At 32.9% G+C, this 23,936-nt stretch overlaps 1 protein-coding gene across 1 annotated transcript; it reads right to left on the reverse strand.

Annotated features, from left to right (window-relative positions):
* Positions 1-5,344: 5,344 nt before the first annotated feature.
* LOC113404863 (octopamine receptor beta-1R-like) lies at positions 5,345-23,473 on the reverse strand. The gene is made up of 4 exons (XM_026645932.2): positions 22,565-23,473; positions 8,669-8,866; positions 7,061-7,228; positions 5,345-5,578 (listed from the first exon to the last, which is right to left on the reverse strand). The coding sequence occupies exons 1-4, from the start codon at positions 23,356-23,358 to the stop codon at positions 5,401-5,403; spliced, it is 1,338 nt and encodes a 445-aa protein (XP_026501717.1). The 5' UTR covers positions 23,359-23,473; the 3' UTR covers positions 5,345-5,400.
* Positions 23,474-23,936: the final 463 nt, after the last annotated feature.

The raw sequence follows: 23,936 nt of genomic DNA on the forward strand, positions 1-23,936 counted from the left end.
GTCCCCTGAATCAGCAATTTATTTTAATCTCAATCTGACGTTGAATCATTACTCGGAGAGATTATAATTTTTCTTTGAAGCCGAATAAGTTACACACTGGGCTATCATAATTTTCAAATGAATCGTTAATTTCGTTCATTCATTCGAATCGATTGTGACGTAATTTCTAACTTCACTTACTTGGGCTTAAAGTCATAGTTGAGTCAGTGAATTGTTTTTGAGTCCTATTGTTGCAAAACGATAAATAACAAGAGAATTGAATTTAGAAAGAGTTTGGAATTTCTCAGCATTAACGCGTTCTCAGCTTTGACTGACTTAATAATACAAGTTATAAAAGTCTTTAAAAAGGTATGTTTAACATCTTAATTATGTAATTCGACTAACAAGTTACTCATAAACTAACTAAATAAATATATAATATCAGATATAATTGATCTTCTTGCCAGAGCAATGTGCGTGTTTTATATTTTAATAAGCAAAATAGGTTTTTTATCTAAATTGTTTTAGTTCGCACACAACTTATAAAACCTTGGGTTATTATTTATGTTATATACATACTCATAAGAACGTGGCAACGAACTATAACTATATATCAAACACTGTAACTAAAATTTTATTAAATATTTTATTACGATCAAAGACTAAGCCACAATTTTATAAAGTGGGTGTTGAGTTAGTTAAGTATAAACACAACGTTAATCTTATGTTTTAATTAGATTGTTATGGAATTTCTTTATAAAAAATATAAACCGCTTTCCCAATAATAATAAATAAATAAATAAAATAGAAACATAACCAACGGAAAATATGATTTTTAAATTTTTGATTCAAACATAAACAAATGTCACATAAACTTCATAAAAATACAATTAAGTTGTTGTAAATATTTCATTTTGATTTGATTCATTAAATATTATTTGTGGAATTTCATTTAATAATATTAGATGTCGTCCTGACCGATTCCGGAAACGTTGACCAATCTCCAAGACAAGCCAACTACGCAGGATATTACATTGCACAAGTAACGCCTTTTCATTGAGGGAATACTCTCATAATCCGACCAATCCGATACGACCGGAAAGAGCAGACGCAGAACCAACAGCTTTACGTGATTGGCACAAGATTGTACACTTCTAGCTTCCAGACTCCGGGCTGTTACTGAGATTTTTTCGACAGAAAGAAGTTTGAACCAAGAACTTCGCGATCTGCCACCAGATCAACGAAGCAGTCAAGAAAAGACGTAATAACTTTGCGAATTCTAAAACTTGCTTCTATAAAGTTATTTTTACTTCTGTAATGAAATGAAAATGTTGACGGAAACATTCGTTATTTTTAATAGTGTTAGTTTTTAACGGTTTTTATTCAATTTAAAAATTACATATGTATATAAAAGAACAGATACAATTATATATATATGTAAAACTAATTTACATAAAAAAATAGTAGGTACCTTTGTAAAGCCATTATATTTGACTAGAGTTTTTACTGTTAAATAAATTATATAAAAAAAAAATACTAAGTTTCGTCCAGCATACCAAAAAGTATTTTTTTAAAACATTTAATATGCGCACAAAGTGCCAACGGATGTCAATGGTAATGGCAACATTGGCAGTGAAACCACTTTTAATACTGTCACGTACCTTAGATATTATATCCTTTGTGCTTGTACTAACTTAACTTTCAAATCAGAATTAATGCAAAGTATTACTTTGGAGCAGTAGAATAATTTCTAGGTTATAGGCACTGGAGAGCTCACCTAACTGAGATGAATATTATGGTCATAAATGATCTGATTGATTCGGCCCTCGGCAGCCATTCTCAAGGAAGATAAGCCATAGTAGAGCATAATACAATGTTTAAGTGTGTGCGTACAGGAATACTCTCTATTTACTCTGATAATATTATAGGATGACAAATTTGATACGAACGAAAAGAGTTCAGGTTCCGAAGAAAGAGCTTTACGAGCTCTGCAAGACACAGGAGCGATAACCTCGATATAACATTGCCAACTTTTAAATTTCGAGCTGCTACTGAAACTTTCAGAAAATGGGCGAAGGTCGAAGTAGACAGTAGATTACGTCTTTTCTATAAACCCTCATCAAACCCCATATTTAATTCGAAAATCAATTATTTGGACCTTTGATGGAAAAAACCCTAAATTCTAAAATGGATCTTATTGCTATAAGGATAAAACGTATTTTCCTTTGCTGGTGAATGGATTGATTAAATTCAACTCCGTTTAGAATTAATTATAAAGTTGAATACATACTGGATGCTTTAAATTATTGCATCGTATATCTTGATCTTGAAGTTATAGGCGAAATAATGGTTTTTTGCTCTAAGTATAATTTATATAACGGGTCCTAATGGGTGAAATACTAACAATAAAAATGTTTATTAATAATTTAAAAACAAAACTTGGAACCCGATCACAAGAAACAGTTTCGTCTTAATCGGTTCAGCAGTTTCGGAGTTCAGTGATACTAGTTTCAGCCCGCGGTTTCTGTAAGGAGATCGTTAGGCATAAAAAGTACCCTAGGTGGTATCCAGACTGTACCATATTTCTTTCAAATTTAATTCAGATCAGCTGATTGTGTTATAAGCATTTATCCTTCCAAATTCACATTTATAATATTGTAATATTGCTAAACAAACTCTGGCTTTATATAAACGGACGTAAAAATAAATATTTTTTCTTATCTGAAGGCACACTTACACTGTTTTTCTCGGTTACAATGAAACCGATAAATTCTTACGGAGGTCGACAAGACCTAATGAATTAGAAAAGTGTTTTACGTTACAATAAATTGAAGACGTGAACGAAATTATGACCAAAATTATAAAAAGTGAAAAAAAAATGTTATTACCAATTACTAAAAAAAAATATTAAACATTTGGGCAAAACTTTGGCAACCTGAAAACGCGTTTATGTTTGTAATAATGCCTGTATAAACTATTTATATGTGTAATATTTATTTGAAAGTTTTCTTATATATTTTAGGTGCATAATAAACGTAGCCTACAAAAGCATCAAACGTCGTTCATTATATTTACAGGTTCATTATATTTGGTTTACTTTGTAGACTGTTTTATCACATTTTCATACTTTAGCTCTAATAAAGGATAAATATATTTGTGACACTATTCACTTTAAAGTATTTCTTAAGTAGAAGAAGTATTGATTTAATATTTTAGCCATAGCATTCTGTTGGACGACTAGTCTAACACTTGGATTGTTCTTGACAGCAATAAGGACAGGCGATTCAAAAGATAAAAGATTGAGACTGCAATCAATTTATTCTTGGAAACGCTTTTGCTGTGTCATCTTATTTCGTTGCAAATAAATAATACTAGGAATAAATGTTGAGATGGTTTTGAAAACGTTAAAACCACCATCTAGCGGGTCCGATTTAAAAAATTGTTTTAGCTTTAGATAGCCCGTTCATCGAAGAATTAGGCAAGCATTAGGCTTCACGCTACGACCAATAGGAGCGGTCGATGAAAAATGTTGCAAAAACAGGGGAAAATTATTCTTTTGAGACCTTCCGTTACATGAGTTCGTAAACGGTTAGTTTCGCAAAAATATTTTATGACAGAATTGGTTGGCTCACTATAACTTTGGACTTGACAAATATCTTAAACTTCTACGTGAACGAAAACGCGGGTAAAAGCTTTTATTAAATATAAGATCACATCACAAATATAAGAAACATCGTTACCGTATATTTAATATTGATATCAGACCGATTTCGGCCACGACGAACATTTGCAAGGGAGACTGGCTACGCAGACCATATAATAGTGTTCAAGTGCGTGGGCAATCAGAACTGCACTCTCTATTTCCTCGTTTTTAATTTGATTGGCGATGTAGGAAATATTGATGACTCCTTACATCAGCAATGCACCAATAAATTTGGAAACTAAGTTGCTATATATCCTGTAGTTAGACTGAAAAACAAATTAGACGCAGACAGACGCTCAATAGTTTTGCTATTCGTTGTATGGTTGTAATAATTTATTAATAGATTAAATTGCCCAACAAGGGATTTAAGTCCACGGCCGTGGATTAGTCACAAGACAGAAACAATTTATGCCTATCTTCTTCGAGACATTTATACTGTCAGCATTGAGAAAAAGGCGAGGTCGCAATAAGGTATTATACATTTTTTAGGCTGCATAATTTTGTGCATAATTTATTTCAACATTAAAAAAAAAAAAAGTTTAATATAATTTCAGTACTAAGTAAGCAATAAAACAACAGAATAAAGCCAGTTATCCTGTGGTTAATAAGCCGACATATGTCACAAATGTCAACAATTTAACTCATATATTTTGGCATATTTCGTGTATACAAAGTTTAGATGAGTTTTAATCAAAACAACTTCGTCGGTAATAGGATTCGTTTGAGTCAATTTCATAAGTTTAATTATCATTTGCATATTTCGTTCATTAAGATATATGTTTTATATTAAAGATTATGTACAAAGATAAAATAAAATAACATAGACAAATTATGGAAAAACACGCCGTCTAAAATTTATGATTGTTCTGTTTCATTATAGTCTGTACCTAGAACGATAGATACCTCTGATACAACGGGCTCAGTCTTTGAGCTAAATAAAAACTTTTGAGCCATATTCATGGTTAAAAATACTTTTGACTAATGTCATACATAAGCAAGATGATATGATGTTAGTGTACCTTTGTAAATAAATGATTCGTTTTCGTAATGTTCTTCTGACCAAATGACATTTTCATCATTTATTTCATTAATAGTATCAAGCACTTTCAAAAGTGTACTACTGGTGATCTAGTTGGTAGATCTATCTTCAAACCATCGTAGACCATTAGCAATTCTACCGCGATACATCCGTATATTGTATTTATTTAAAGTGTGAGTGAGCTAGTGTGATCTTTATAATATGTATAAGTAAACAGTACCAGCGTTGTGGTGCGATGGGGCGAGAGCCCAGGACCCAAAATTTAGGGAGGTGCCGAGACCTGGAGTCTTCTGCGTACCATCCTCGATACACTGCACTTACGTTCGCTACATACGAAAAAAAGGAAGTCCACGATTTTTCACCCAGGCCCTTGTGGCCTAGCCTGACTAGTCGACCGCGGAGGTCGTCAAATGTGACTATCGTGAATTTTATGGTCTTGATGTAAATATTATGAATGGTTTGTCTTACGATATCCGTGTCTCTGTGTAGAGATATCTACTTATAATCAGATGGCCCATTAATCCATCTACCTCCTTTAATATGTAGCCCAATGTATCGTAAACAAAAAAAAACATAACAAATCGAAATTGTAACTCATTAGAAAATGCCATTAATAAAACAAAAATATATAAATATACAAGATCTCAAAGCTCACAACCAACTCTTTATACCAATTAAATTAACTTCCAATATTAATGTCTTCGGGTCTTGAACATGACGGCTGGTGTGCTCGGAGTACGTCAGCTGAAGTCGACTTGATGCAGTTGTTCATGTGGATGTCCGATGATGCGTTTGAGTGGTGGTCGCGACGGTGCATCTGGTGACAGTAGCGACGACCGAAGTTACCACATATCGATCTGGTGGCAACGAAAATATGCTTGTATGAATAAGGCATTGAATTAATTTTGATAACACGTTATATTTGGTTTAAAGATATTTATGTATACGGCGATGCACTACACAAGAACTAAACAAACGAGACAACTCTATTATCCTAGTTTGCGTGTCAGCTACACTTGGAACAGGCCAGATGTCATCACGGTAGCATGCGCAAGGGATCCCGTGGCGCTCGCCGAAAGACGGAGAGCGTACCGCTGGTTTTTTAGTGGGTAAACCCGGCGTACCTGGGCGCATTCGGCGTCCAGGGCTCCGGGGAGTACCACCCCCACCACTTTACATCAAGTGGGGGAAGCGCGTAAAGCGTTTTTCCAGCGAGAAAAAAAAACAAAAAGGCCAGATGTCATACTAGTTTTCGGCTACTTAGTGGTCAACTATTGGGCAATTTTTTTTTAACGCTTTCTTAGTTTTGAAATTATCCTGACATTAATAATTAAGATATACGTTTTAAAATATAAGTTTATTTCGGTATTTAGTAATATGAAAATGCAATCTAACCAGCTAATCTCCCGCTTCGAATTTAATCAAAAAATGAGGTAGGATCACCGGAAATGAAATAATTAATGGTCATATATTATTTATATAGAATATTTGTAAAGTGTATTTAAATATATATAGCTTGACTAAATGTGATTTTGATTGCGAAAGGACTTTAATATATATATAAAAAAAAACATTAAATAGACCGACTTCAGAAATAGCTGAAGACGCACTAAAAAGTAAAACTCAACGGAGGTTTCGATTAAGCCTGCAGCCGGTGCAAAATTAAAAAAAAATATTGAAGTCGGTTACATTTTCGGTCGCAATATAATCAAAACGCAATATTATTAAGGCCATATAAGATTCAGTATTGAATTGAGTCAATTTTTGAGTAATAGGTGAACAAAAACATTGGGGCAAAAATATAACCTCGTTAAAAAGTGTTTCAATCACGTCGCACAGAATAAAAGCTCACTTGACTTACTTACTGACGTCTTATGCGCCGGAATACTCACTAATAACCAATGGTGGCAGTCCCTTAGGGAAGCGATACGGGATCACTTGCGGTTACTACTGTGATGATATATGTTTACATAAGGTTCATAAGTTGCATCCCAAAACTCAATCCAAGCTACCAGTTTTTCTGTTCAACGTACTACCATCTTAAATTATGTTCTTACTTGGCTACATTTTTATATATAATTATCTACATTGATTATTTAAAAAAGTATATACAAAATTAAATATATATAAATAGTTTCTGTACAAGTCATGGACGGTGGAATGGTGGCAAAAATGCTAGAAGCATTTCCTCGTTGAATCGCTAACTCTGATCCTTTGGCAAAAATTAACCGAGCCATACAAACGTAGTATTGTGTATTTATAAAGGTTTTCAAAATACCACTCCCAAGATCTACATACGTAATAGATTATTCATAGAAAAGTAATAATAATTATCTTACCTGCAACATGAGTCTAAAGTCTTCCTGAATGCTGCTCGGAAATCCCTGTTGAAATACGCGTAAATTAATGGATTTAGAGCCGAGTTGAAGTATCCAACCCAGAAGACTGCAGCCACAACCGGTGGTGGTGACGGACACGACTCGCCACAGAGAGCAGTTATTATGTACCTGACGGACAAAGATTGGTATCAGTATTGAAAAAAAAACGAGGCTGGCACAGGAATCTCGACAGATGTGAACATCAAAATTAATAATTGTTTAAATTGCTTTTATATAAAAAAAGTTATAAACATGTATGGAACAAAGTAAATAAAAACATCTGATGTCGTATTTTAAGTCAATATTTTCTTATTATTTTAATAATACTAGTTGTCGTCCGTGGCTTCGCTAGCGTTTTAGGTCGGTCGTCAGGTGTTATGCATAAAAAGTCATATACATACATACATATATATATATACATCAAATTTAGTTCGCTGGTTTGGCCATGAAAAAGCAACAGACGGACAGACAGAGTTACTTTCGCATTTTTAATATTAGTATAGTTAATGATTATGGCCTCCTGACTGATTTTGGCAAATGGCATGACTGTATAATGACTGTATAAGACAAAATTATGCTCTTTGCCGTCACGTTATACGAGTCGGTCTTACACCCAACGCGCGAAAAAGATGTAGCACATCACAAAAATTATTATTCATTTAGTAGAGATATTTTTCAGTATTTGTGTTAACTAGTCTTAAGCTGTATTTATTTATTATTTTATCTTTCGTGTAATAAATATATTTACGCATGTTATTTTACAGTACTTATTATAACAAAATTTATAAATCTAAATGTATATTTGATTTTAATTTAATTTTGTAAAGTAACTATTCAAAAGTACATACTTGTTATATTGCTAATTTAAATAAGGTGCATTTTGGTTTTGACTAACTTCGAGATTTGTCATTCTACACTGAATGAAACTTTGTTGAATGAAAGTTATATTTTAATTTAAAAACTTAGCTAGCAACGAATTTCTGAAATTCCATTCTGAGTTTCCACGAAATCTAGGAAGGAAGAAATATTTGTGGAACTTATAAGAAGTATCAAGGTAATTTATATTGAGTGCTTCGTTGATCTAATGAATAGAAATAGCCAGGAGGCGATCGTTTCATTCCCAAGGTGTGCTATCATAAATTCACTAATTGTATAGTAACCTTTCGCACACAAACGTTCCTTAACATTTTTTTTTTAATTTGGCAACAGAAGCATTTTGAACGCTTTCTGGGATCCTGTTGTAGAACCGTATACATTGCCCCATAAAAGAGTTACTGACTCTATGCAGTCGAGTAACAGGAGTAACAGGTTTGTGTTTGTTCCTTGTACCAATGCTATGAGAATCACATTTTCTCATAAAATCATTGATATTTTTCCGTACATACAAAACATTACAGAATATATATCAGTATCAGTATCAGTATCAGTCATCATCATCATTATTATATAAAAAAACTACTTTTTGGTCTAATAACTAGCTAACGGATAAATCTATCAAATATAATGAACTTTTAATCAACAAAAAATACACAAATGTCGTTAATACAAAAATGTAATGTTCTCGCTTACCATAAGAAAAACGGCAGCCAGCAAGCCAAGAATGCGCTCATGATGATCCCAAGAGTCCGTGCTGCTTTCCTTTCTCTCTTCATTTTATTGCTCGCCATTGGCTGCATCTGAATACTCTGGCGTTCTCTCATCACATCGCCTACCGAGATCCCGTTGATTTGCAAGTGCTTGTCCAAGAGTAACGCCGCTACTTTGCTCCTGGTAACAATATTTTATATATTAATACAGATTATCATATTGTTCATATATATCTAGATCTGTTTAAATTACTTAAATGATATATGACTACACGCGTTGACACGATGGCTATGTCTCATATCCAAGAAACAATATTAATAGCCGGTGCCGCTATGGAAATAGCTGAAGCAAAAAAAAAGACCTAAATATTCGTTTCTTATGTCAAATTCCTTTTTTGTCCCATTTGCAGTCTAACATAATCTAATTGAAGTATAACACCTCGCCTTATTGCCTCCACTGATGACAGGAGGGCTGGTTCGTTTGTAGCCCAGAGGATCGAAATTGCGATACAACGGCGAAATGCTGCTAGCATTCTTGCCACCATTCCACGCGGTCAATATTTATACAGTAACTATTTTTAATTCATATTTGTATATGTTTAAGCACTTCATGTTACTAATTCTTAATTGATACTTCTTGACTTTTAGGCATGATATATTATATAAATGTAGTTATATTTAACTGATGTTTTATATTTACAATGTTGGAGAAGAATAATAACTACTAAGTTTCTTGTCGGTTGTTTTGGTACGTTTAGTAAAAAACGATCCGGCAATTCTTTAAAATGACGATTTAAAAGTGACTTTGAGAGCCTACTTGAATGAAGTATACTTTTATTTTAGCCCAGTGGTTAGAACGCGTGCATACTTATTTTTGGGAGTTTGATATGCTTTGTTAGTGTTTGTAATTCATTTAATTCTCAGAAAACATCATGAGTAGAGCTACATGTGTCTAATTTCAATGAATTTCCACAAGCATTGGAGCAATATGGTAGATTTAGTTCCAAGCTTTCTCCTTAAAGGGGGAAGAGGCCTTAGCCCAGCAGTGGAACATTTACAGGCCGTTATACGCAAGTAAGTGTTTATGTAAAATCGTATATTATCTTTAATTGTTTTTAGTTGATAATTACAAAGACACATTTAACCGCACTCACGATTCACTACATCGAATTCGAAAAATGAAAAAATGTGCATAAAGGAAACAAATTACTCTGACAATGGGTCATGGGGGGCCAATTTTTCCTCTTATCTTGGTCTACCCACACTGTTACCCTGACCATATTGTACTTAGATCTTGAGATGCTATTCCTTTGAAATTATATAATGCCAAAAAGAACGATTGAAACATTCTTCTGATAAAAGTCTTAGAAAATCTGGTAAACGTCTTGCCTTTGTGTATTTATGATATATTTATAATATATGCCAATATTTATCATTTCGATCGATTAAAGTTTATGTCCCTCAGCGTCAGATTTACAACAAAGTTTTATTATTAAAACATCCATTTTTAGGGTTCCGCACCCAAAGAGTAAAACGGGACCCTATTACTAAGACTCCGTTCTCCGTCCATCTGTCTGTCTATCTGTTACCAGGTTGTCTCATGAAACGTGACAGTTAGACAGTTAAACGGACAAATGGATCGGGTTAATGTGACTCTGATTTTAATTACTCAATGTAATATGAATGTCTAATTGCCATGTTCAGTGAATTGATATTATCCAAAAGAGATTAATGTAACGTAGCTAACTAATATAAAGTTATATCAGTTAAATACAACTAAAATTATATAATATATAATGTCTGAAAGTCGACAAGAGCACGCTGCGCGAATCCAAACTCTTTTCCGTTAGAGGATTATGTTAACGTTAAATTGTATATTCTCAGAAATATAAATAAGCTTGTTTATTTGTGTAAAGCGATTAGATAAATTCTACGAAATATATAACAAAACTCTCTCAAAAGTAAAAGTGTCAGATTTCCACGGCGTTCTCGTCCGTCGTAGGCTGAAAGCCAAGTCAAATCTAGGCTAAGCGTGCTGAGGTTTTAAATTTCAAGCTCGTCAAAAACTTGCATAGATTATCGGTGACGCTTTGTCGTAGCGTTCACACTTATATTATATCTTTATATAGATAGAACTAGAATATAGATAGAACTACAACAAATGAGGTGACTTTATTATGTTTGTGAACATGACAGCTACGTCATCTTATATATTATACCGTGTTCAAGTTAGCTTGATCTTTTTGACAGACGGCCTAGTGATGAGCAACAGAAAATATAACATATATAATAGTCGATGGAACGATGGAATTCGTAATTCAAATTAGATTCTTTTTTTTTAACTTATTTTTCTAAAAAGAGTTATACCAGCTAAAAAGACCCCAACCACTAGCCAGAGATCCCAACCAAAAGGACCCGTTCGTAACCATAGCTTAACTATGATCTTTAATTAGAATTTTTGTAATCGATATTTGTAGCAGTTACTGCCTGTTATTCGCGTCCCTACCGTCCGACCGATGTAACATTGTACAAGCGTCTATTATTTTCAGTGTTTCTATTTAAATTTTACTTTGAAGCAATAGTATATAATATAAAAAGTCTTAAAATTTTCGGATAACGCTTGAATCTTTAGGAACTTTTGTATTATATGTATTTTTTTTAATATTTTTACAATTATTAAAATTAAGAAAATAATATGTTCGTCATTGCAAAGTTATGTCGATCCGGAAAAATTTACATCTGTCAAAAAGATCAAGCTATCTTGTACAGGGTATACTAGCATAAGCCAATTTTTGTCCCAGTGATTATGGGACGCTAAGGATGGGACGCCACTAGTACACGCATACTAAAAGTACGATATAGAAGATAGATCTTGATATATATTGACGTGTTGCCCGTGCCCTTGTTAATTCTGATAAATAATTTACAATGTAATTTTAATCTGCCTACATTTTTGGACTGTTAATAGATGTTAAAATATTTGCACAACGACTTCTTCATTGACTCGGAGTAAGTCTTTGTCATACTTATACTAAATAACAGAATAGTTCACGTCAATTTGAATTCTTAAAATTTTAAGGTGAACTAAAATAATATTTATACAAACGACAGATGATGACGAAAAAAGGAACGGAAGACACTACTGTGAACATACAAATATAATAAATACTGCTCGGCTATGATTGAAAAAAATATATCTGTTTATTAACTTTCGCTAAAACTTTAAACGTATACCGAACATATTGCTCTTCAGTAAAAGTTAAATATTGTTTTTCGGTTCTCAATATATATTTGGTACTATAATAATTGATGCAATGATTATTAAAAAAAAAACTTATAACGTTGATTTTAAGACCATTACCTTTGTCTAATAAAAAAAAACAAATGACAGGCCACCTGACGGTCATCGCTCATCGACATTGGCGTAGTAAGAACACATCGCCAATACGCCACAAAACTTTGGAACTAAGATGTACTGGAAAATTGTTATTTAATAAATAAATAAGCATTATATATTATTTGAATAAATAATACGAATAAGAACATTATCATTCTCTTTGAATTCTGATAAATTGAATATCAATTCTATACAAAACATGCCGAGCGTTAAGCCTCTTTCTACTTACTCGTAAATCATAGCGTGGATCTTATTATTGTAGACAGGCTATTTTATACAAGACGTTCCTACTTAACTGACTTTGAACAAAAGTTTTACAAACGTAAATTGTATAAAATACGGTGCAAATATTTGAATATCAAATTCATGAAGCTCGGATTTCGTTGCGTTTAGAGGAAAGTGCTATAAGTGGCAGTTAAAATGAATTATTAATTATTATTATTATTTTATTATAGTTCCGTTTTCCGTTTTGGTTTCCATGGCAACAAATAACAATTATAAAATATTGTATCGAGATTTTTGTCCCAGTGATTATGGGACGATGACTGCATATAAAAAATCGGTTATAGTCTTATTTTGAAGAGCTCCAGCCGTGATGTGCAGAAAATTAAAGAGGATTCTTGATTGCAATTTATTCAATTGTTACGATTTAACAAAGAAGTAATTTTAGAGAGCGGAAAAAAGTTACTGGCCGGATGGAGAGGCGGTCTGGCTGTATAAAAAGAAACAAATATAAGACGTGCGAACAGACGTCAGTTTACAATGAAATTAAATCAAAACAAAATCTGTCATAGGTTCCGAACTTCCTAAAGAATCTGTTGAATAAACGCGAAGTTTTGCGGGAGACCCACTAGTTCTTATTATTGTTGTAGCAAATGCAAGGCACATCTGATGGAAGGGTGACTACCATCACCCATGGACATCTGCAATACCAGAGTGCTTGCAGGTGCGTTGCCAGCCTTTAAGGAAAGATATTTTTTCGGGAAGGTTTCCAAGTCATATCGGTTCGGAATAAAAGCAAAACTTGGTTTCACAGTGATGGTAAATACTTTATTCTTAACGTACTTAAACTGTACACAGACCTATAATAACATATTAGTTAATATTAGATACACAGATAATATATATGTATGTATATTATCTGTGTATTTGTGCATCTGTCATCTGGAGTGACACACATCGCGTAAGCGCGGGAAAATGAAAGATATAAATTGACGCGCGGTGAAGACGGTCACAGCGAGGTGATATTTAATTATATATCCATTTAATGTAATTTATAAATCATCCTTACATATATTTTATTTATTTAAATATACATTTTATTTTATGTTCTAATGTATTTTCCGTACATCGGTGTTCTTTGTCAACATCGACTTAAACTATACAATAATAAAAAATAAAAAAAGCTGGTACCTACACACATAGCAAATGAAAATTGTTAGAATTAATTGTTTGTGTTTTTTTTCATATTTTTTTTTTTCATGTTAAGTTGATTGTGTCGGTGACTTCGCCGGCAAGCTTATACAGCATATACAGGTGTTCCATGAATTTTATTAATTATGATATAATTGCGATGTAATTATATTACAGTACTTACGGATTTTATTGTATGCGTACGACCCTTTGCATATATAGCTACGATATGACAAGATATGGTCCAACCAATAAAATATGAGAATGTTATATGTTATTCGAAATTTAAATCCGATTATAAATTTTATATAATACTATGTCTTAAAGGAGTTAAGTCATACCGAAGTGATGTTGATCTCAATCTATGAAGATTGATTTGTGTAAGTGTTCGAGACTCAAGAGAGTGTGTGACTACATACATCTTACTTCCCAAGGTTGATGACATATTGACGACGTAAAGGAATATTAAAATTTCTTACAGTGACAATGGTTAACAGCCTATAAATTTCCCACTGCTGGGCTAAGGCCTCCTCTCCCTTTGAGGAGAAGGTCTGACCATATTCCAGCACGCTGCTCCAATGCGGGTTAGTGGATACACAAGTGGCAGAATTTCGTTGATATTAGACACATGCAGGTTTCCTTACGTTGTTTTCCTTCACCGCCGAGCACGAGATGAATTATAAACGCCTGCCTGGTTGCCTGGATGCCTGGGTTTGAACCCGCAATCATCGGTTAAGATGCACGCGTTCTAACCACTGGGCCATCTCGGCTCTCTCTATAATTAAATTTATCTTAAATTGATTATTGGTAAACGTTGAAATACGAACATTAACTAAACTGGTAAAATAACTATACCGGTTATACCTTGGAAGCAATGCACCATTCGATACCGAATATTGGTGATCTGCCAAGTACAAACTTCATTTTAAATTCTCAAGGTTAATGGGGTTCTAGCAATGTCAGGTGATTTCAGGCTGCCTTTGTATAAAACTTTGCATCTAATAAAAAGAAAAAATAAGTTTTGATGATGTCGTCTTGGACGATTTTACTTACGGCAGTTATTTCAAAGAAGACCAATCTATATCTATATCTCCAACTACACAGGACATATGATAGTGCACAAGTGTGTGCTGAAACACAGGTGCACTCTCTATTCTCTATGGACCACCGTGCTATGCTTTCCGAGGCACGGCAATGTATACGCTTCCAAAATCTAGCCTCCGGGCAGTTACTGAGAATTTTTCGATAGAAAAACTCAATAACTTTTATTGGCTTGACCTGGGGCTTGAACCCAGGACCTCAGGGGCAGCGGTCACTTGACCACAGAGTCAGTCAAAGTTTTTTCTTAACATAAATAAAAATGTAATAAAAAATATAACTGTTACAATGTAATGTTGTAACTGTAACTGTTGTAACATTTACTTATATAAAATTTGTTTTCAAGTTCGTTCTTGGTTCTTAGAAGATAGTTTTTTAATTGTATCCTTTGTGACTGTGACGAGAGACGAAAAGGCTTTAGTAAGATAATTAAATAATATCTGAATGAATACGTACATGAATGTAAGAATTATTTTTAAACGTGCACCTGATAACGGATATATCATACGTGCTATTGTTAGTTATGGCGGAACTTCACGCGGCGTGTGCGCATATTTGCATAGCGTGTCCGTGTGCGCTACGACTCCTCACTTATTTGATTATATTGGAAAATTGCAAACAGACAAATGAGTGCTTCCGTCCACTTGTCGGATTTAAGTTACTGGGTATTGTTTGTTCGCATGAATACATACAATATATGAATAAGACTGTATGTAGGTATAAAATTCACACCCGACACGCTGATAGTTTAAATTTAAAACGGGCGAAACCGCGATGCGTAGCTACTAATACTAATATAATAACACTAGCGACCTGCCCCGACTTCACGCGGGTGCAATGATACTAAATATACTACAGAATGTCTTACAACGTTCACAGCTTTTTTGTCATTAGACAATACAAACCGCAATGTCCCTGCGTTTTAAATCTGTAATATCTTTGAAAATATTCACTTAAATTACATGTTTTAAACGGCCATATGATCTATAATAAATACACAATGTATTTAAGGTACTTAATTATAAAAGGATTAATGCTGTATTGATTAAAATCGCTTCGAAAATAAGCCATTATTTCTCGTAAAAAGTAAAGGATAAAAAATAGTTATTGTGGGTAAAGATAGTGAAACCTCCTTCAATATTTTTTTTTAAATCTTTGTAATGGAATAGGCCTTTGTCTCCCAGCTCACCTGATGGAAAGTGTAGATGAAGACGAAGGTGGTGCACGCCCATCCAAAAGAAACCTGTTCACTCTACTCTTAAAGACTCCAGAGTCCAACTTATCTGGAAAAATAGACCCAGGCAGGTCGTTCCAAATTTTGGCGACTCTCACCAAAAACGAGCTGTCAAGCCGTTTAGTTCGAATTTTGGGTATGCCAACAACGTATGGATGAAACTTTAGCCTGCGCCTAGTAGTCCGATAAAGGAATGCAGATGGCTCAACCAGTTCGAAAAGAGCCTTCGAGCACTCTCCGAAGTGTATCCTATAAAAAACCGATAAAATTCACGTTATTCTGGTATAAGTTTTATATGTATTTGATTAGTGATTTTTCCGTCAGACATTACGAAAAACAAAACGAGAGCTGTTGTGGGACACCCGGTTGAAATAAAATAAATTAACTATATTTTATATTATTTTACAAAATTGTATAAATTAGAAAAAGGGGGGAGGTCGTCTGGAGTGGGGACGTTTTCTTATTACGTGACGATCTCTGCCAGTTCACTCTATATTAAGCCGCGTAAAAGGAGATTTTTTCCAAAACGTATGCTTTTTTATTAGTGCAATCTGATACATAACGTTAATTTTATTTGAATCTTGTAAAATGACTATTCAAAATCACTTGTACGAGAAAAGCCTTGTTGAAAATAATATATTTTGATTTTGTAGCAAATATTTTGACGTATTGGCGTTATTCGCGAGTGCGGTTCGTGTTTGGAAATCCTCCAAAAAGTTTCTAGCTTAATTGGGAATATAGCGAACCTATAAAATAAACTAAAAAAAAATTATATTGACAAACAATCTTCCTGTATATATTTTATTTTATTCGTATGCCTTTCGTTACAATTTACTAATTATAAGTTTGTTCAAGAATGTTTATCACGTGGATGCAATTGTATAATTAATTGCTTGGTGGTAAGGCTTTGTGGAGGCTTTGTAAGAGCATTACTCAGTATTGTTGTGTTCCGGTTTGAAGGGTTAGTAAGCCAGTTTAAATACAGGCACAAGGGATATAACATCTTAGTTCTCAAGGTTGCTGGTGCATTGGCGATGTAAGAAATGACGAAGATTTCTAAAAGCGACAATGTCAATGAGCGGTGGTGACCACTTAACGTCAGATGGTCAATTTGCCGGTCCGCCTGCCTACGTCATAAAAAATTACCTTTATTTATAACATAGGGAACGTTTAATATTTCTTCCAACCCTAATATTTATCGGTGGTGACAACTCACCATCAAATGGAATATTGCCCGATCTCTCTATTAAATAAAATAAATAAGATTCGAGATGTTTAATATTTAAATTCGGTTCTTCTCAGGTCACACAAATGTAAATACATTTACATACATTCGGAACTGGTGGTAGATTTTTTTCTTGACAGTCATTATGTAAAGCTTCCATTATGAATAAATAATTATATCTTATAGGATTGCTTATACCAATACACACAAGCGAAAACCTACACTTGGAAATTGATAAACTTTCTTAATAGCTGTAAAACCATTTTTTTGTATTTCCGCTGCGCCTAAACGTTGACCTGTAAACGTATTCTGTCAATAAGTCCATCTTTTGTTCCAACTACACATTTTGGTAAGTCAATAAATTTATTTATTTATTTTTTAATATTTGGGAAACAAATAGATATAAAATATAATCTAATAACATAATACAATTTAAATATCACATTATCCAGCGAAGTTTCCACCGATTGATAAAACATAAAATGCACTCAAATATTTTAACACTATAAGATAAAAAATATTGGACAATATTAAAAGTATATAATTAAGTTAATTTAAGATTGTTACAAATATTATCTTTAAATTTAATCAAAGACAAATGAAATATATCAATGTTCCCAAAATGCTTATTATATTCGCGACAAGCTCTGATTAGAAAACAGTTAGCATTATGTGACGAATGACAAGTGGGAGTATAAAAAAAGTATAAATAAAGTATAAAAAAAGTTATATAAACAAAATATACATTCAGAATATATGATGTTATGCAGATCTTAAACTATATTACTATGTTTAGGTATATTTTATAGCCTTGCTTTCGTTTGCCACATAAGCGCTCGGAACTAAATTTTTCTTTCCGACTACCGTTGGCCTACTTATATATCTCTAAATTCACAATACTTATGTAAGATAGCTGAAAAGGAAGATTTTTTTAATATAATCCGATATTACTACAACTATTCTGTAAGAATAATCTCGAAACTCACTTTAGAACACGATCATAGAAAGTGATTTGTCAATAATAACGGACTAAACTTACGGCTTTACCCGCGCGATATTTATAAAACTTTACCGATACCAGACAAACTGTCACGCATGGGGGTGAATTAAAAAAAGTAGCCTATGCCCTTTTCCGGGACTCAAACTATGTCCACACCAAATTTCAATTAAATTGGTTCATCGGTCTGAACCTGAAGAGGTAACAGACAGAGTTACTTTCGTACTTATAATATTTAACATATAACATTTTAAAAGTGAGTTAGGAAGGATTGCGTTGGTATTCTTTTTGGCATTCATTTTAATTGGTTCGACCCGGGGTCTTGAATCTTATCTTTAAGGTAGTAGCTACACTAACGAATCAGTTTAGTTGACATCGTGTACTGTATTTCTATTTTAAAGCGTTCTTTCATACTCTAACATATATAAAACAGGCTATTTTATTATCCCAAAAAAAACACGTCTTACTCTAAAAGAATATGTAAAACTTTTTCAGAGTTCGCACAAAAACTTTCTGAACGCCGATATTGCATTCGACTGTATCATACTAACGCGTATCTCAAAAATTGAGAACATATTTTTATTTATTCTATTTGGTTCTTCAACAATATGTACACTGATAAAAATAATATAATTTAACAATAGTAAAATTCTATTCTAAGTGTCAGAATTATTTATAAAGGAACTATCATGATCTAACTTTTTAGTATGGTATAGAATCTTTTCGTAGAAAAACATACAATATTCATTCCTATAATAATAATTATACCAGAATTTTCCTCGTCCTGCTAACAAAAGCCCTTTTCTCTAACATACCAAAATTTGCGGTCAAGTGCTCTTTTTTAATATCACATAATCCATAATCTTCTAAAATTAGAATTCAGTTAATCTTATTAATCAATAATTTGCTTTTAAACTAAAATAAATCTCGTCGTAGTTATCGGTAAGAATCGTAATAAAATTCTGACTATATTCGTAGTATGTTGCTTGGTTCATGACTGCGGTACATTATCGCATCTCTGAATGTTCATTTATTATTTGTCCGGATGAAATAGGAGTAAGTGCTTAACATTGTCAGAAAACTACAAATATACTTTAAATTTTTTGACTTTTTAGTCTTGAGTCAAGCTAAGATTTAATAGAGATAGCGGTCTGGGTGCGACTGTCAGTTTACAGTTTTCTTAAAGATAATAGTGTGCTCGAAAATAGATAGACGTGATCCTTTTTAATACCACATGCCAGAAAGAGATAGCAATGTTGGAGTTTAGGATCGGTATCAATATCATTTTTATTATAAGTTTTTATTTGTGTAAGCTGTAAAATATATTTAAGAGTTAGGCTATTGGGCTTTGGATATAATAAATACACCAGTACACAGAATATTTATTTATTATTTGTTTTATTTTATAAATATTATAGTTCTGAAGTTAAATATCCAATTAAAAAAATCTACTATTATCATTCTATGCGCGACTCTCTTTTATTTTTTAATAATTCTTTTGCGCGGGAAAACATCTTGTATTATATTCTAAAGCCATACGAATGACGTTCTGAAATCGATCACACTTTTATGAAATCGGATACAATAACAAAATATGAGTTTATTAAATATGTAATTATAATATAAATGTAACTAAATAAATAAGTATTTCTAACAGATATAATTGGTTTTAAATCAATATTATTGTTTGTCACCAATATATTTTGCATGTCAATTTTAATATTGAATTCATTTACTTATACTCTATTCCAACCATAACAGGATACAAGCCAAATAAACAACATTTGACAGCAAATTGACGCGATATCATTGGCCGAGATCTTGATTAATGTTTGATACTCACCGTGGATTTGCGAAAATATTGCGTTTTGAACGTCGACGAAACTGTTATCGGAATTTTGGAAGTAAAATTAAAGTGGAAATAATTAGTTAAGTGTAATAGTGTTGTATTATAAATAAAGATATATTAATCAAGAACTGTAAGTAGTGCACATCATAGCCGAGTTATTAGCAAATCACATGAAATATGTAAATCTAAGGTTTACGACCAATTAAAACATACTCGCGCACCCTTAAAAACACAGAGATGCCACTGAATGTGGATTTAGATTTAAAGAAATACTTTATTTACCTGAGATAAAAAAAAAATCTAGCCTTTTAAAAAAAGGTTTTTCTGTAAACAAGATAGATTACGTACAATTATTCGACTAAACATTCTACGAAACCGATAAAATCATTCAAACAACACACCGACGTTCCAACATCAGTAACCACACGCGTCAGCTTCAGTTTCACAAGACATCAAAGAGTTCCCATATAATTCAATTTAATTATCGAAAATACCTCAAAATACCACAATATAAAATATGAATCGTTGTTTATATTACTTTGATATGTGTTAAAACCACAGATAATTATTACATTTATTTGTTTGACATTAACATTGAAATATTGAAATTCCTCAAGTGCGAGTTAATAAATTTAATGCCGCTGTCACACTGTCAGCAGTACGCGGATTTAGCAACGACTTTTTTTTTTATTTGATATAGAAAATTCCATAAGCCTTACGCTATTATAGGCATCCTTATGGTATTAGTGATATCATCCACCGATAGACATTAGAATTAGTGTTTTATATCGATAGTCCATTATCGATAAACTATCGATAGTTAAGATGTTAGCGATAGTATCGATAGTCTATCGATAGTCTATCGATAGTATTGTCACTGTCAATACTATCGATAGTAGCTCCCCATGAGCAATTATTGCAAAGTATTGTAAAAACCATTAATTTTAACCTAAACTATCGATATTATCGATAGTATCAATAGTATCGCTGCTATCAATAGTATTGCTTACAGAGAGCTAGCTATAGTATCGATAGAATCAATAGTATTGATGAAAACGATACTATCGATATACTACTACCTGAATAGTTTTCGAATTCAACTATCGATAGTCAAACTATCGATAGTTATGCAACTGTTACGTAACGCGTTACGAAGCCAGTCTGTCTGGCTTCCCTTTCTCTTACGTATATGGCAGTGATAGGCAGGCTCGTGCTCTCTCAGTCTAACCCACAGCGCTAGCTGTATTTTTGACAGTTTAAGTTGTAACTTCTGTCGGGCATCCCGAGATGCACACGTATTATTTTTTGTGATTGAGAAATAGTAACTACAGTTATGAGGGACATAACATTTTAGTTCTCAATATTGGCGGTGCATTGGCGATGTAAGATATGATTAATATTTTACGCAGTGCCAATGTATATGAGTGATGGTTAACACTTACTAACGGGTAGCCCATTTGACAGTCTTTCTACCTATTTTTAATAAAAATATTTTATCAAAAAACAATAAATTTGAAATATATTTTATAAGACTTATTATCTTGATATTTGTATATAAGTAGACTGTGGCTACGTTATACGTTGATTTATATTGTATGGTAATATTAAGCCAAAAACCTCTGAAACACGCAGAATTTAAAGGAAAAACGGTTTTTGCGTGTTGTGCGTTAAAGATAGATAAATCCTTTTCATAGAATATAAAATGAAATTAAAGATAAGAAAGAAAAGAAAAAAAAAAGATATTCGTTCTACTGAATTATTTATTCAAAGCATTTATTTATTCCTTTATCAGAAATATTCAGAATTCGCTAAAGTAATGAGATTTATTTGAATAAATATACGTATTTCGAAGATAAGCTGACAAACAGGAAAATCTAAAAGCGAAATGAACGCACGCTTATCGTCTTTTCAAATTATTTCTCTTAAACATCTTCTAATAAATATATCCAAAACTATGTCCAAAGGTTAGAGAGGAATCATTTAAAAGAAAATTCAAATTAAAAAAAAGTACCATTTACTTTATTTTTAACAACACTTTTTCTTGCTCTTTTGAGTAGCAATTTTTAACACCACTAATTTTAAAATTGTATACGTAAAAAAATATATATATCGTGGAAAAATAAATAGACACAAAAGCTGAATTAATGATCGTAAAAATATTACATAATATTTGCTATTCGAAATATTTACAGAACTAGAAAATTTGCACATCGCAAAGTCAATAAATCACTGACTATCCGATTCCCTATTGAAATTCTACAACAAACTTGTTCACAAAATCATGGTAATTGCTTATAAAGTTTCAATCGTAACACAACAACAAATCCCTTCCCCATTCCATTTGGAGTTAGCCGTAATTTTCCTTATCAATATTAAGTTTTATGCCCGAGTTGAGAAAATCCATGAATGTTGTTTTCAGTGACTAGTGGAGAAAACTGTCGATATGGAAGAAGAAAATTGTGACAATAATGAGAGATTTTAAATTTATTCCATGGGGTTGGACATTTTATACAAAGTGAAATAGTATCATATAAGATATATAAAACATGCTTGAGTGTTAATAGTTTTGCCAAATAATATTTTCTTTCGAAATTATTTTTTGTCAAATTAATATACAGGATAATCGCGTATGTAGCTAAGCTAACTTTGCTTAAATTTATTCTCACCTGTAAAGCATCCGTTCTTGACGATCTGCCTCTACATAAATCCGATAGTACATGTAGAGCATTATCACACCCGGGATCCAAAAACTGACACTGCTGGATATCACTGCGTACACTCTATTCACCGTGAAACTGCACACTTTTGGGTGCCTTTTCCGAAAGTCCAGATGTTCAAGCGTCGTGTACCATCCCATAAATATAGGTAGAAACGAAACCAACGCGGGGCTGCACCACACCACCGCCAACATGATGCCCAACTTGCTGGTCGTCATAATCAATGGGTAGTCCAAAGGTTGAACAATGGCGTAGTATCTGTCAACGCTTATGCAACATAAATGCAATATTGATGCTGATGAAAAATAAACGTCCAGAGAATTCCAGACGTCGCACATAAAGTATCCAAAAAGCCATTGTCCATTTGTGATTTCGACGCTAAAGTTGAAGCACATAGCCCATATTGCAACCAACATATCCGCCAACGCGAGCGATACGACAAAATAGTTGGTGATCACTCTCAATTTCCTGTGTCTCATGACTGATACGATCACAAGCAAATTACCAAATATCGCAGCCAGTATTATGAAGAGCATTGTGATACACTTCAGAATGATAAAGAACACGATGATCGGGTCATCCTCGAATTGATTCGAGTAGACCAGATCGTTGATCGTCTCGTTTATCTCGAGACTCTTGTTGACGTAAGAATCCGTTAGATACATTGATGTTGATAGATCTCTGAAGTCGAGGGTCAGGTTCTGTGGCGTATCGCTTAATACAATGTCGATATCAACTCTCATGTTTTCACATTTTGTTCAATTTTGATCCTTTAAGTTATGTTTATCTCTTTTGTTAAGGTAAAAGGGGCCACTGTGTACGGACCCGCCTTAATTCTCCCTCCCATTGTGCCTCGCTCGTTACCTGCAAAAGGGAAACTTGTTTGAGAAGTGATTTCTTTGTACGTGCTCAATTTAGAGCTGTTGACGGCTCATTGGAAAAAGTTTATTTTATATTTTATGATAAGATCTTAAGGTAGTTTGGAAGGTAATTGTTTGCTATGAAACTTTATCAATTTTCCTATAATTATATCGAACGAATATTCTTTATGAGTAAAGTTATGTCTATGGCCCTTCAATTCGTTATTACGTTATTTGTGACAGACATCAATGCGCTATTCTTGTTCTACATTAATAAAAAAAATATTAAATGTAATGAGATACAAGAAATATAACATCAAGACTATATTTAATTTTAAACATAAAATAATTCTTCAAGAAGAGACTCAAAATAAGAACTTCTGTTTTTGTAAGAATAATTTTGTCGTTACGTTTTGTGTCATTGCCGAATATTGAGCCAATAATGTGTATTTGTTTCATTT

This window comes from Vanessa tameamea, chromosome 24 (assembly GCF_037043105.1).
Source record: "Vanessa tameamea isolate UH-Manoa-2023 chromosome 24, ilVanTame1 primary haplotype, whole genome shotgun sequence".
Taxonomy (NCBI): domain Eukaryota; kingdom Metazoa; phylum Arthropoda; class Insecta; order Lepidoptera; family Nymphalidae; genus Vanessa; species Vanessa tameamea.